Raw genomic sequence first — 14,454 nt, 5'->3', positions numbered from 1 at the left:
TGTTTTTGTGGATGATGTTTGTTTCCTTCATCGTCCTCCATGAAGCAGCATGAACAGCTTTTTTAATTTATCATCGTCCTCCTGCTCTTCATCGTCCTCCTGCTCTTCATCGTCCTCCTGCTCTTCATCGTGACGTGCTGCTGGGAGGAAACTGGAAACGAGTCCTTGGTGTTTTTTCAGCAACCAGGACTGAAGGTTCTTTTTCTCAGATTGTTCTTTATGACAACTGTCCGGCCAATCAGATTCCAGATTCTTGACAGACGTGTAAATGCCTGAGAGCAGCTGTTAACATGAAGGTGGGGGTGGATGACTGACAGCCATCAAACTGCCTGTGGCTAAGAGCTAACCGAGCGAACCCTGAGCAACGGTAGCTAACCAGCTAACGGAGGTAGGCGGGCTAAAGCTAAGGCGCGCTGTTAGCCGGCTAAAACCTAGTTTGAACCATTTGTACCTAAAAGTCTGGTAGAGTCCAGTAGAAGTCTGGTAGAGTCCAGTAGAAGTCTGGTAGAGTCCAGTAGAACGTCCGGTGGAGTCCAGTAGAAGTCTGGTGGAGTCCAGTAGAACGTCCGGTGGAGTCCAGTAGAAGACTGGTAGAGTCCAGTAGAAGACTGGTAGAGTCCAGTAGAAGTCTGGTGGAGTCCAGTAGAAGTCTGGTAGAGTCCAGTGGCGGTACAGTGAAAGTCTGCCCTACAGTCGCCCTCTACACCCATGGCTGCGCTCCGTTTCCATCATTAAATATGCAGACGGCAGCCGTGCTCGAACTCGTCACTAAGAACGATGAGTCAGCATTCAGGACGGCGCGGCTGACAGCGCCATCCTCAATTTTTTTTTTTTTTGTTTTGCTGTCTCGTTGTTCTTTGGGTCAATGACAATAAAGATTTTGAATGTTTTCAAAAATAAAAAGTCAGTTTTTACCTGCTGAGCTGAAACTGTTTCACTGAAAATGAAATCTTCATTATTGACACCTGTCGCTTGTCTTCGGGGTTTTCTGAGATGTTGTCAGTCTACAGAAGGATAGGGGTATGTGACGTAGAGGAAGATCACGTGTCATTGTTGGGGAAACTGATGTAATAAACAAGTGGAGGCAAACCAGCTGATGAAAGAGGAGCATCATGATGTCTGGTTGCTCGGGTTGAAGGTCAAACACCAACACAGACCAGAAAGCTGGCGGGGGAACAGAAACCGGCGTACGCCAAATGCAGTCAGCCTCTGGGATTTCTACAAACCAAACCTGCTGGGAGAATGTTCCTACCTCCACGGCAAAATCTGGGAAAACAGGAAACGGGACATCACTGGTCCAGAATCAAACCGAGGAGATGAGGAGGTGGAGAGTCTGCTGCCAGCATGAACCAGCCAGTAAAAGAAGACGTGGAACCTAAACGTTGGTGTCTTATTCTGAGGTCCAGCAGACTGGACGTCTAGAAGTGATGCAACGCTTATGAAACACACATGAGCTGGATTTCCTTTGTTTATTTATTTATTCTTACACAATCCTTTATAATTGTCCCAGTGTCCATCCAGACCGTCTCCTGCAGCTCCTTGTCCACCTGGTTAATAGCGGTGATGGTGTCCCTGTCACCTGCAGGACGTCCTCTGAGGACACGGCTGCTGGGTGGAGTCTCTGGCCTCACCCGCTCCACCCACAGCTGGAGCCCCGCCCACCCAGCTGGAACACCCAGCACCTAGAAAGAAATATTATTTACACTAAATAAGCTGCTACCAGTCTCAGGTGTATCTGTTCATTTTCTACATGAAAACAACGAACTTAATGAGCTGATCCTCCTCTGTCGTCTTCCTCTGACACGGCGTTGACAGCTTCTCCACCTGCTGCCCTCCTTCACCTTTCTGACCTGGTGATGACCACGCCGTCCCCACCACATAAAACCTGTTCTAGTTTTCCATCGTGGTCCATCAGCATCTCAGTCTCTCATTCCGGAGAATTCCTCTTCTTCCCTCTTCTTCCCTCCTGAGCCGTCATGGAAATGATGTGATGAATATGTGTCACAGGCGTCCACCTGACCTTTTACAGCCACCATGTGGGCGGGGCAAGGCGCTCCCTCACCTGCACCGCTTTAGAGTTGGTTCTGGTTTATAAAATGGAAACAGGCGTGGGACATGCGTGCCGACGCTTTGATAAATCTGGAAGTTTTTGTGCGCCGCACTTCCTGTTTTCCCTGCAGACGCCACCTGTGGTCGACTTCGCTACGCTCAGGTTCAGACATGAGGCTCCTGGAACCAGTTCCTCAGCCTAAAGCCTGAAAATAAACTTGATATGAGCTCAAGTTTACATAAATTCTTACTAAGAACCTGTGAGAGAAAGCTGGTGTCTTCAGTATTTGGTTTCTCAGTTTTCTTTTTTAATGAATCTACAGCATCTTCCCAGTTGTGAGGAAATATCAGCAGCCTGGCAACGACACGCAGTAACAACAGCTGCTCACTAGGGGGCGAAACGACCACCGAAGAAGAAAAGAAACTCCAGCTTCTTAATTGGCCAGGACTGAAGACGTCTCCAGTAAAGATGGTGTTCAAACTGGATCCGGTTTTCACCAGAATGTGTCCAGTATGACATGTGGACGTCCACCCTGAGACAGGGAGGAATAACATGTGGGCGTCCACCCTGAGACAGGGAGGAATAACATGTGGACGTCCACCCTGAGACAGGGAGGAATAACATGTGGACGTCCACCCTGAGACAGGGAGGAATAACATGTGGACGTCCACCCTGAGACAGGGAGGAATAACATGTGGACGTCCAACCTGAGACAGGGAGGAATAACATGTGGACGTCCACCCTCAGACATGGAGGAATAACATGTGGACGTCCACCCTGAGACAGGGAGGAATAACATGTGGACGTCCACCCTCAGACAGGGAGGAATAACATGTGGACGTTCACCCTCAGACATGGAGGAATAACATGTGGACGTCCACCCTGAGACAGGGAGGAATAACATGTGGGCGTCCACCCTGAGACAGGGAGGAATAACATGTGGACGTCCAACCTGAGACAGGGAGGAATAACATGTGGGCGTCCACCCTGAGACAGGGAGGAATAACATGTGGACGTCCACCCTGAGACAGGGAGGAATAACATGTGGACGTCCACCCTGAGACAGGGAGGAATAACATGTGGACGTCCACCCTGAGACAGGGAGGAATAACATGTGGACGTCCAACCTGAGACAGGGAGGAATAACATGTGGACGTTCACCCTGAGACAGGGAGGAATAACATGTGGGCGTCCACCCTGAGACATGGAGGAATAACATGTGGACGTCCACCCTGAGACAGGGAGGAATAACATGTGGACGTCCACCCTGAGACAGGGAGGAATAACATGTGGGCGTCCACCCTGAGACAGGGAGGAATAACATGTGGACGTCCACCCTGAGACAGGGAGGAATAACATGTGGGCGTCCACCCTGAGACAGGGAGGAATAACATGTGGACGTCCACCCTGAGACAGGGAGGAATAACATGTGGACGTCCACCCTGAGACAGGGAGGAATAACATGTGGACGTCCACCCTGGGACAGGGAGGAATAACATGTGGGCGTCCACCCTGAGACAGGGAGTAATAACATGTGGACGTCCACCCTGAGACAGGGAGGAATAACATGTGGACGTCCACCCTGAGACAGGGAGTAATAACATGTGGACGTCCAACCTGAGACAGGGAGGAATAACATGTGGACGTTCACCCTGAGACAGGGAGGAATACCATGTGGGCGTCCACCCTGAGACAGGGAGGAATAACATGTGGACGTCCACCCTGAGACAGGGAGGAATAACATGTGGACGTCCACCCTGAGACAGGGAGGAATAACATGTGGGCGTCCACCCTGAGACAGGGAGGAATAACATGTGGACGTTCACCCTGAGACAGGGAGGAATAACATGTGGGCGTCCACCCTGAGACATGGAGGAATAACATGTGGGCGTCCACCCTGAGACATGGAGGAATAACATGTGGACGTCCACCCTGAGACAGGGAGGAATAACATGTGGACGTCCACCCTGAGACAGGGAGGAATAACATGTGGGCGTCCACCCTGAGACAGGGAGGAATAACATGTGGACGTCCACCCTGAGACAGGGAGGAATAACATGTGGACGTCCACCCTGAGACAGGGAGGAATAACATGTGGACGTCCACCCTCAGACATGGAGGAATAACATGTGGACGTCCACCCTGAGACAGGGAGGAATAACATGTGGACGTCCAACCTGAGACAAGGAGGAATAACATGTGGACGTCCACCCTCAGACATGGAGGAATAACATGTGGACGTCCACCCTCAGACATGGAGGAATAACATGTGGGCGTCCACCCTGAGACAGGGAGGAATAACATGTGGACGTCCACCCTGAGACAGGGAGGAATAACATGTGGGCGTCCACCCTGAGACAGGGAGGAATAACATGTGGACGTCCACCCTGAGACAGGGAGGAATAACATGTGGGCGTCCACCCTGAGACAGGGAGGAATAACATGTGGACGTCCACCCTGAGACAGGGAGGAATAACATGTGGACGTCCACCCTGAGACAGGGAGGAATAACATGTGGACGTCCACCCTGAGACATGGAGGAATAACATGTGGACGTCCACCCTGAGACAGGGAGGAATAACATGTGGGCGTCCACCCTGAGACAGGGAGGAATAACATGTGGACGTCCAACCTGAGACAGGAAGGAATAACATGTGGGCGTCCACCCTGAGACAGGGAGGAATAACATGTGGACGTCCACCCTGAGACAGGGAGGAATAACATGTGGACGTCCACCCTGAGACAGGGAGGAATAACATGTGGACGTCCACCCTGAGACAGGGAGTAATAACATGTGGACGTCCAACCTGAGACAGGGAGGAATAACATGTGGACGTTCACCCTGAGACAGGGAGGAATAACATGTGGACGTTCACCCTGAGACAGGGAGGAATAACATGTGGGCGTCCACCCTGAGACATGGAGGAATAACATGTGGACGTCCACCCTGAGACAGGGAGGAATAACATGTGGGCGTCCACCCTGAGACAGGGAGGAATAACATGTGGACGTCCACCCTGAGACAGGGAGGAATAACATGTGGACGTCCACCCTGAGACAGGGAGGAATAACATGTGGGCGTCCACCCTGAGACAGGGAGGAATAACATGTGGACGTCCACCCTGAGACAGGGAGGAATAACATGTGGACGTCCACCCTGAGACAGGGAGGAATAACATGTGGACGTCCACCCTGAGACAGGGAGGAATAACATGTGGGCGTCCACCCTGAGACAGGGAGGAATAACATGTGGACGTCCACCCTGAGACAGGGAGGAATAACATGTGGACGTCCACCCTGAGACAGGGAGTAATAACATGTGGACGTCCAACCTGAGACAGGGAGGAATAACATGTGGACGTTCACCCTGAGACAGGGAGGAATACCATGTGGGCGTCCACCCTGAGACAGGGAGGAATAACATGTGGACGTCCACCCTGAGACAGGGAGGAATAACATGTGGACGTCCACCCTGAGACAGGGAGGAATAACATGTGGGCGTCCACCCTGAGACAGGGAGGAATAACATGTGGACGTTCACCCTGAGACAGGGAGGAATAACATGTGGGCGTCCACCCTGAGACATGGAGGAATAACATGTGGGCGTCCACCCTGAGACAGGGAGGAATAACATGTGGGCGTCCACCCTGAGACATGGAGGAATAACATGTGGACGTCCACCCTGAGACAGGGAGGAATAACATGTGGACGTCCACCCTGAGACAGGGAGGAATAACATGTGGACGTCCACCCTGAGACAGGGAGGAATAACATGTGGACGTCCACCCTGAGACAGGGAGGAATAACATGTGGACGTCCACCCTGAGACAGGGAGGAATAACATGTGGACGTCCACCCTGAGACAGGGAGTAATAACATGTGGACGTCCAACCTGAGACAGGGAGGAATAACATGTGGACGTTCACCCTGAGACAGGGAGGAATAACATGTGGGCGTCCACCCTGAGACATGGAGGAATAACATGTGGACGTCCACCCTGAGACAGGGAGGAATAACATGTGGACGTCCACCCTGAGACAGGGAGGAATAACATGTGGGCGTCCACCCTGAGACAGGGAGGAATAACATGTGGACGTCCACCCTGAGACAGGGAGGAATAACATGTGGGCGTCCACCCTGAGACAGGGAGGACGATGTCAGCGGTTTTTGGCTTTTATTTGGGGGAAAACTCCACGGAGCCCCTTCGCATGCAGCAGGTTGACCTTTCGCTCTCTGGGGTAAAAACAAGGCTTCAGACGTTCACATCTGGGCTCTGATTAGTAAATCTGATTCATCCCAACAGAGACGTAGATCAAGCTAGGTGTTAAACCTGAAATTGCAGCCTCAGCAGATGCGAACCTGGCGCTGAGATGGTTCAAGCCAGACCTGCACCGGTGAAATGAGCACCGTTCTTATCCTACTGACTCCGGACCGTCCCGTCTGGACCAGCAGGTTAACTTACCTTCGGCAGGAATGTGGGTGGACATGGTTTCCATTTACTTACAAGTGTGTCATCAAGTCTTTAAACACAACTTCAGCCTCTTCAGCGGCTGTAAATGATAAAGTGAAGATAAAACGTTTCCCAGCTGGGACTTTTCCAGGGAATTTACTGAGAACCTGCTCGCTTCAGCAGAAAGGAATGTTTTCTGATGGCGTGGGAATGTGTTGGCTTCTTTTTACAGGTTTGCAGTGAGATGCAGCAGGAACAGATTCAGGCTGGATTACGGTGGATCATCCAGACCAGCAGCATTTCAGCTCAGAATCCAGAAACAACACGAGTTTGATTCCCAGGTCGATGCTGGATTAGCCGTCGAGAGAGACGCGGCCTAATAATGAAAGTTTGTTTTTAATTTAGTGGTGTTCAGGCTGCTGCTGTCAGGAAGGCCGAGTTTCAGGACAGACCTCACATCTTCAGGTTCAACCCTTTCTGTCAATGACCACGTTTTCCTCATTCTGGGCGCAACCACCAGCGTGTGAAGTTATGGTGTTTACGGTGGTTTTCAGAGAGGAAGCCTCATCGTACGGATACTGAGAGGAAAACCTGAAGCTGAGACCGTCACCAGGTCTTAGCCTGATCCTGTCTGAGTCCAGGAGGAAATATTTTCCAAAAGAGCTGAAATAACAGATATTATTGTTGTTTACATGTTTTCACAGCTAACACTTTGTTTTGTTTTTATAAAAACAACCAGAGGATTCTGCACAGCAGCTGGAAGACAAAGGGACGGGACGCTGACCCGGACAGAGGGCGGCTAACACCAGGAGACAGGCTGGTTCATGGTTGGAGCTGCTGTTACTGTCATGAAGCTCGTCCGTGTGACTGATCCGTGGATTTTTCCCATGAGTCCATGGTGTTGAGGTGTTCTGGGATCTGCAGCCTGTCTTACTTTCATCTTGTCCAGTATGATGTTGGTCTCAGTGCTCGGCTGCAGCAGCTTTTCTCAAACGGCTGACGAGGCGAAAGCTTCCGTTTGTCGTGAGACGGAAGTGGATGTGGTGGAACGAAGACGCAGGGAAACGTCGTGCAGTGAGTTTATCTGCTACCCGCTCGTGGACTGTTGTAGCTGACACATTTTCATTATTTATCTCACTTTTCTCACATTTAGCCCATTTTTCCTACATTTAACGTAACTGTTAACCACTTAATGGTCAAATAGAACATCTAAATCTAAATTTTAAATCTAAATTCGTTACCATTACAAACGTTCTTTGTAATGGTATTTTACACCCAATCTACTTCGATGTGGGCCAAATATTAAATTATTAAACTAGAATTTGTCCTCATTTAAATTCAAAGTTGACTAAAGGCCCCGCCCTGATAAAAAGGCCACGCCCACATAAAAGGCCCCGCCCTGGTTAAAAAAAAGGCCCCGCCCACAGGAACCGATCACTCGGAGCAGGGCCTGAGTCAAAGAGCTCAGATGAGGGATCAAGCATCTCTGAGGTCTTGGCTGCAGACCAGAACTGAGCTGTGAACGGTTCTGTGTGTCTTGGCATTTAATGAGTGTGTGCTTAACTTTCTCGGGTCCAAGCTTCCGTGTCTGAGAGGATGCAGCTGGATTCCTGTGAGTGGCGCTGACGTCCGGCAGGCTGGAGGTGCTAAAGTCTGCTGGTGATCTGGGAAACGACTCATTTAGAAACTGGTCTGGACTCGGTTTCGGAGACTGCTGTGACGCCACCGTCAGTCTCTAGCTGTCAGAGGGGCGGAGCTGTCCGGGTCTACAAAACTCCAAAAAACCTGGTTTCATCACGCTCTTCCTCCAGATGAACTCTTCTCTCACCGCGGTGAGGAAGAGGAGAGAAAAGTGGAAGAGAAACTCAGAGTTGTGGCTAAAACGGGGAACTGATATGTTTTTGTGCACCAGTTAAACCAAACAGTAGATTTCTGTTCTGATGCAGGCGAGCCAGGGTTTGTGGATCCACCGTGACTCTAACACGACCCCGTGGTGAAATGAAGCTCTTTACTCGCATCATTTGATGATGATGATGGTGGTGAGAAGTGAGCGGGACAGTTTTATGTTTTCATACATCACAGCGGGTCAAACATCTGGACTCTCTGTCAAAGTTTCATGAATCAGTACAAACTAAAAGCAGTTCATGTAGAACCTGGTTGAAATTTTATTTTCTGTACCATGTGCACCAAATTTCATTCTGCAGATTCTTTAATGGTCTTGACTGAATGACAATAAAGTCTGATCCTGAACGGAGCTCCAGAGGCTCGCTGTCACTTTAAACACAGGTGATGGATCCCTGTCCTCACACAGAGCGGGAATGTTGTCTGGCTGCATGCTGGTTGAAGCAGAGGAGCAGTGCATGATGGGACAGGAGGGCTCGTGTGCTCTGAGAGCTTCAGTCAGGAGATGCTGCTCCTCTGACAGAAAATCCACCTGCACACAAATGTTTTACTGGTTTAGCAACATGTTCAATACCTGCTATAAAGTTTTTTTCAACTTCAAATTCATTTAAATTCTGCTTTAAAAATAGTCTCTTAATGAAACATTATCTTATAAACTCTGCAAAAGTCTTTTCTAGAGTCAGACCCGGAACTATATGGACAGTAGAACAGTTTTCAGTACAGAACAGTAGATGCTTCCTGGTTAAGTCGAATCTGGACTTTCTATTCTTGAGGCTGATTGCTGGTTTGCAGCTTGTGGTGAACCCTCTGCACTTAGATTTAGATACGGAGACACCTGCTTCTTGGAGAGGGTTCTTCTCTTAGGCGGATGTTGTAAAGGGGTTTTTCATCACTATGGAAACGATCCAGCAAACATCCGTTCTCTTCCAGACTTTCTGAATTCCTCGTTTTCTCAGAAACCAAACTGTTTAGGTCACTTCTAACATCTCTGTCTCTCTGATGGATATCTTCTGTTCTCCAGACTGAAGATGGTTTGTTTCACATTCCTTGAGCTCCTTTGACTGCATGTTGTAGGTGGACAGCAACAGATTCGATGCCACACCTGGAATCAGCTCGAGCTTTTACCTGCTGAGGGAACAGTCCATGAAATAGCTTTAAAGTTAACTGTCCAATTACTTTAGGTCTCTTAAAAAAGGCAGCTACGTTTTAAAGAGCTGTTATTCCTAAATCTTTCCTCCAATTTGGATGTAAATGTCCTCAATTTAAATCTGAGTCTGCACTTCAAGCTCACACTGATTGTAGCTGTATGTCAGCATCCACATTTGTACAGAATAGACTCCGTAGTTTTTATTTCTTCAATAAACTGCTGAGTATATTTCGTTTTCCAGTAATAAATAAATGATGGTGCCTGTGTTAGCTTCGCTTTGCTTTTACCTCTTTCCTTAGTTTCCTGTTCTTCTGCTCCAGCAGCTCACAGGCCTGACAGGAAGTAGTGAAGATAAAATTAGAAGAAAATTATTTACAAACTGTGGCAATGACTCCCCGTTCATTTCTTTTGGTGGTAAGGGAGGTGGTACTTCCCTCCACTCAGGATGAACACAACCCGATCCCTGGAACTGGCCCCTGAACTCCAGAGACGATGTGAACAAAACTCTTTAAAAGAGCATCTTTAAACACACCTCATGCAGCAAGTCGGCTCTCTGGGTTTGTCTCTTTCGGCTTTTCTGAGCAGCAACTCTGTTCTTCTCTCTCCTCGTCGTCCTCCTGTCTTCATCCTCTGAACACTGACAAGCAAGAACACCCGGCCGAGACGGAAGACGAGGAAATCAGGTTAATGTGAGCTGGTAAGTCCTGGTTTTAAGGAAAGTCTTCTGAGCCTTCAGCAGAACGATGTGATCCGTCTTACCCCCCACGCCTCAAACAGCTGCTTGGTTGTCGTGTCCATCTGTGGCGTCGAGCAGGAAGAGCTGCAGTCTGACATCACGCAGGCTGGATTACTGGAGGAAAACCAGAGGACGAGCGGCACGGTGGCACTGTGGGAACACTGCGACTTCTGGACTGGGCAGCGAGCCTCAAACCAGCGAGCTGCAAGTTTCACATCAGCTTTCTTCTCACTTTTCAATTTCGTGTCCTTTTTAACAGAAGTGAAGACGGCAGTTCACATACGTCACAGGACTGGAGGCCTAGTTTACCTGAACTTTCTCTGGACTGTGCCAAGAGGACGTCTGGGGAAAAGGGAAGGCTGCTGCCAAGGAGAGCGGTGCATCTTCAGTCAGAGGTTTCTTCAGCTCTGCTGCACTTTCCCTCAGCCTTCACCTGGTTATGTTTGTTTTTACTTTCAGTCAGCATTACAGAAATGGATCCAAAGACCCCAGATAACAGACTACTGTCTGTTCTGGCCCCATTGGACCAGACTGGTTCGCCGCAGAGGCTTGATTGCGTCACCGGGACTGAAGGAACCGGATCAGGCTGGTTTATGTCGTATTTAGCTAATAGATGTCAGTTTGCTCATGTAAACGAGGAGTTCTCCTCACACACCTCATGCACACCTCATGTAAACGAGGAGTCCTCCTCACACACCTCATACACACCTCATGTAAACGAGGAGTCCTCCTCACACACCTCATAAACACCTCATGTAAACGAGGAGTCCTCCTCACACACCTCATACACACCTCATGTAAACGAGGAGTCCTCCTCACACACCTCATGTAAACGAGGAGTCCTCCTCACACACCTCATACACACCTCATGTAAACGAGGAGTTCTCCTCACACACCTCATACACACCTCATGTAAACGAGGAGTCCTCCTCACACACCTCATACACACCTCATGTAAACGAGGAGTCCTCCTCACACACCTCATAAACACCTCATGTAAACGAGGAGTCCTCCTCACACACCTCATACACACCTCATGTAAACGAGGAGTCCTCCTCACACACCTCATGTAAACGAGGAGTCCTCCTCACACACCTCATACACACCTCATGTAAACGAGGAGTCCTCCTTACACACCTCATACACACCTCATGTAAACGAGGAGTCCTCCTCACACACCTCATAAACACCTCATGTAAACGAGGAGTCCTCCTCACACACCTCATACACACCTCATGTAAACGAGGAGTCCTCCTCACACACCTCATGTAAACGAGGAGTCCTCCTCACACACCTCATGTAAACGAGGAGTCCTCCTCACACACCTCATGTAAACGAGGAGTCCTCCTCACACACCTCATGTAAACGAGGAGTCCTCCTCACACACCTGATGTAAACGAGGAGTCCTCCTCACACACCTCATGTAAACGAGGAGTCCTCCTCACACACCTCATGTAAACGAGGAGTCCTCCTCACACACCTCATACACACCTCATGTAAACGAGGAGTCCTCCTCACACACTCATGTAAACGAGGAGTCCTCCTCACACACCTCATGTAAACGAGGAGTCCTCCTCACACACCTCATACACACCTCATGTAAACGAGGAGTCCTCCTCACACACCTCATGTAAACGAGGAGTCCTCCTCACACACTCATGTAAACGAGGAGTCCTCCTCACACACCTCATGTAAACGAGGAGTCCTCCTCACACACCTCATACACACCTCATGTAAACGAGGAGTCCTCCTCACATACCCTCATGTAAACGAGGAGTCCTCCTCACACACCTCATGTAAACGAGGAGTCCTCCTCACACACCTCATACACACCTCATGTAAACGAGGAGTCCTCCTCACACACACTCATGTAAACGAGGAGTCCTCCTCACACACTCATGTAAACGAGGAGTCCTCCTCACACACCTCATGTAAACGAGGAGTCCTCCTCACACACCTCATGTAAACGAGGAGTCCTCCTCACACACCTCATGTAAACGAGGAGTCCTCCTCACACACTCATGTAAACGAGGAGTCCTCCTCACACACCTCATGTAAACGAGGAGTCCTCCTCACACACCTCATGTAAACGAGGAGTCCTCCTCACACACTCATGTAAACGAGGAGTCCTCCTCACACACCTCATGTAAGCGAGGAGTCCTCCTCACACACTCATGTAAACGAGGAGTCCTCCTCACACACCTCATGTAAACGAGGAGTCCTCCTCACACACCTCATACACACCTCATGTAAACGAGGAGTCCTCCTCACACACCTCATGTAAACGAGGAGTCCTCCTCACACACTCATGTAAACGAGTCCTCCTCACACACCTCATACACACCTCATGTAAATGAGTCCTCCTCACACACCTCATGTAAACGAGGAGTCCTCCTCACACACCTCATACACAGCTCATGTAAACGAGGAGTCCTCCTCACACACACTCATGTAAACGAGGAGTCCTCCTCACACACTCATGTAAACGAGGAGTCCTCCTCACACACCTAATGTAAACGAGGAGTCCTCCTCACACACCTCATGTAAACGAGGAGTCCTCCTCACACACTCATGTAAACGAGGAGTCCTCCTCACACACCTCATATAAACGAGGAGTCCTCCTCACACACCTCATGTAAACGAGGAGTCCTCCTCACACACCTCATGTAAACGAGGAGTCCTCCTCACACACCTCATGTAAACGAGGAGTCCTCCTCACACACCTCATGTAAACGAGGAGTCCTCCTCACACACTCATGTAAACGAGGAGTCCTCACACACCTCATGTAAACGAGGAGTCCTCCTCACACACCTCATGTAAACGAGGAGTCCTCCTCACACACCTCATGTAAACGAGGAGTCCTCCTCACACACCTCATGTAAACGAGGAGTCCTCCTCACACACCTCATACACACCTCATGTAAACGAGGAGTCCTCCTCACACACACTCATGTAAACGAGGAGTCCTCCTCACACACTCATGTAAACGAGGAGTCCTCCTCACACACCTCATGTAAACGAGGAGTCCTCCTCACACACCTCATGTAAACGAGGAGTCCTCCTCACACACCTCATGTAAACGAGGAGTCCTCCTCACACACTCATGTAAACGAGGAGTCCTCCTCACACACCTCATGTAAACGAGGAGTCCTCCTCACACACCTCATGTAAACGAGGAGTCCTCCTCACACACTCATGTAAACGAGGAGTCCTCCTCACACACCTCATGTAAGCGAGGAGTCCTCCTCACACACTCATGTAAACGAGGAGTCCTCCTCACACACCTCATGTAAACGAGGAGTCCTCCTCACACACCTCATACACACCTCATGTAAACGAGGAGTCCTCCTCACACACCTCATGTAAACGAGGAGTCCTCCTCACACACTCATGTAAACGAGGAGTCCTCCTCACACACCTCATACACACCTCATGTAAATGAGTCCTCCTCACACACCTCATGTAAACGAGGAGTCCTCCTCACACACCTCATACACAGCTCATGTAAACGAGGAGTCCTCCTCACACACACTCATGTAAACGAGGAGTCCTCCTCACACACTCATGTAAACGAGGAGTCCTCCTCACACACCTAATGTAAACGAGGAGTCCTCCTCACACACCTCATGTAAACGAGGAGTCCTCCTCACACACTCATGTAAACGAGGAGTCCTCCTCACACACCTCATATAAACGAGGAGTCCTCCTCACACACCTCATGTAAACGAGGAGTCCTCCTCACACACCTCATGTAAACGAGGAGTCCTCCTCACACACCTCATACACACCTCATGTAAATGAGTCCTCCTCACACACCTCATGTAAACGAGGAGTCCTCCTCACACACCTCATACACAGCTCATGTAAACGAGGAGTCCTCCTCACACACACTCATGTAAACGAGGAGTCCTCCTCACACACTCATGTAAACGAGGAGTCCTCCTCACACACCTAATGTAAACGAGGAGTCCTCCTCACACACCTCATGTAAACGAGGAGTCCTCCTCACACACCTCATATAAACGAGGAGTCCTCCTCACACACCTCATGTAAACGAGGAGTCCTCCTCACACACCTCATGTAAACGAGGAGTCCTCCTCACACACCTCATGTAAACGAGGAGTCCTCCTCACACACTCATGTAAACGAGGAGTCCTCACACACCTCA

General features: G+C 49.6%; 1 protein-coding gene across 3 annotated transcripts; it reads right to left on the bottom strand.

Moving 5' to 3' along the window:
- Nucleotides 1-8,661: 8,661 nt before the first annotated feature.
- Nucleotides 8,662-10,703, bottom strand: batf3 (basic leucine zipper transcription factor, ATF-like 3). Of its 3 annotated transcripts, none has more exons than XM_041975964.1 (4): nucleotides 10,309-10,703; nucleotides 10,082-10,186; nucleotides 9,837-9,881; nucleotides 8,662-8,937 (listed from the first exon to the last, which is right to left on the bottom strand). In XM_041975964.1, exons 1-4 carry the CDS (start codon nucleotides 10,381-10,383, stop codon nucleotides 8,710-8,712), a joined length of 453 nt encoding a protein of 150 aa, XP_041831898.1. In that variant the 5' UTR covers nucleotides 10,384-10,703; the 3' UTR covers nucleotides 8,662-8,709. The 3 variants fall into 3 exon arrangements, with proteins under 3 accessions (XP_041831898.1, XP_041831899.1, XP_041831900.1); XM_041975965.1 differs by having other exon boundaries at nucleotides 8,662-8,934; XM_041975966.1 differs by lacking the exon at nucleotides 8,662-8,937 and adding an exon at nucleotides 8,945-9,530.
- Between the last annotated feature and the right edge of the window lie 3,751 nt (nucleotides 10,704-14,454).

This window comes from Melanotaenia boesemani, chromosome 22, assembly GCF_017639745.1.
Source record: "Melanotaenia boesemani isolate fMelBoe1 chromosome 22, fMelBoe1.pri, whole genome shotgun sequence".
In the NCBI taxonomy this organism is placed as follows: Eukaryota; Metazoa; Chordata; class Actinopteri; order Atheriniformes; family Melanotaeniidae; genus Melanotaenia; species Melanotaenia boesemani.
Note: the sequence above shows the minus strand (reverse complement) of the source record. Positions and strands in the feature narration are given on the sequence as shown.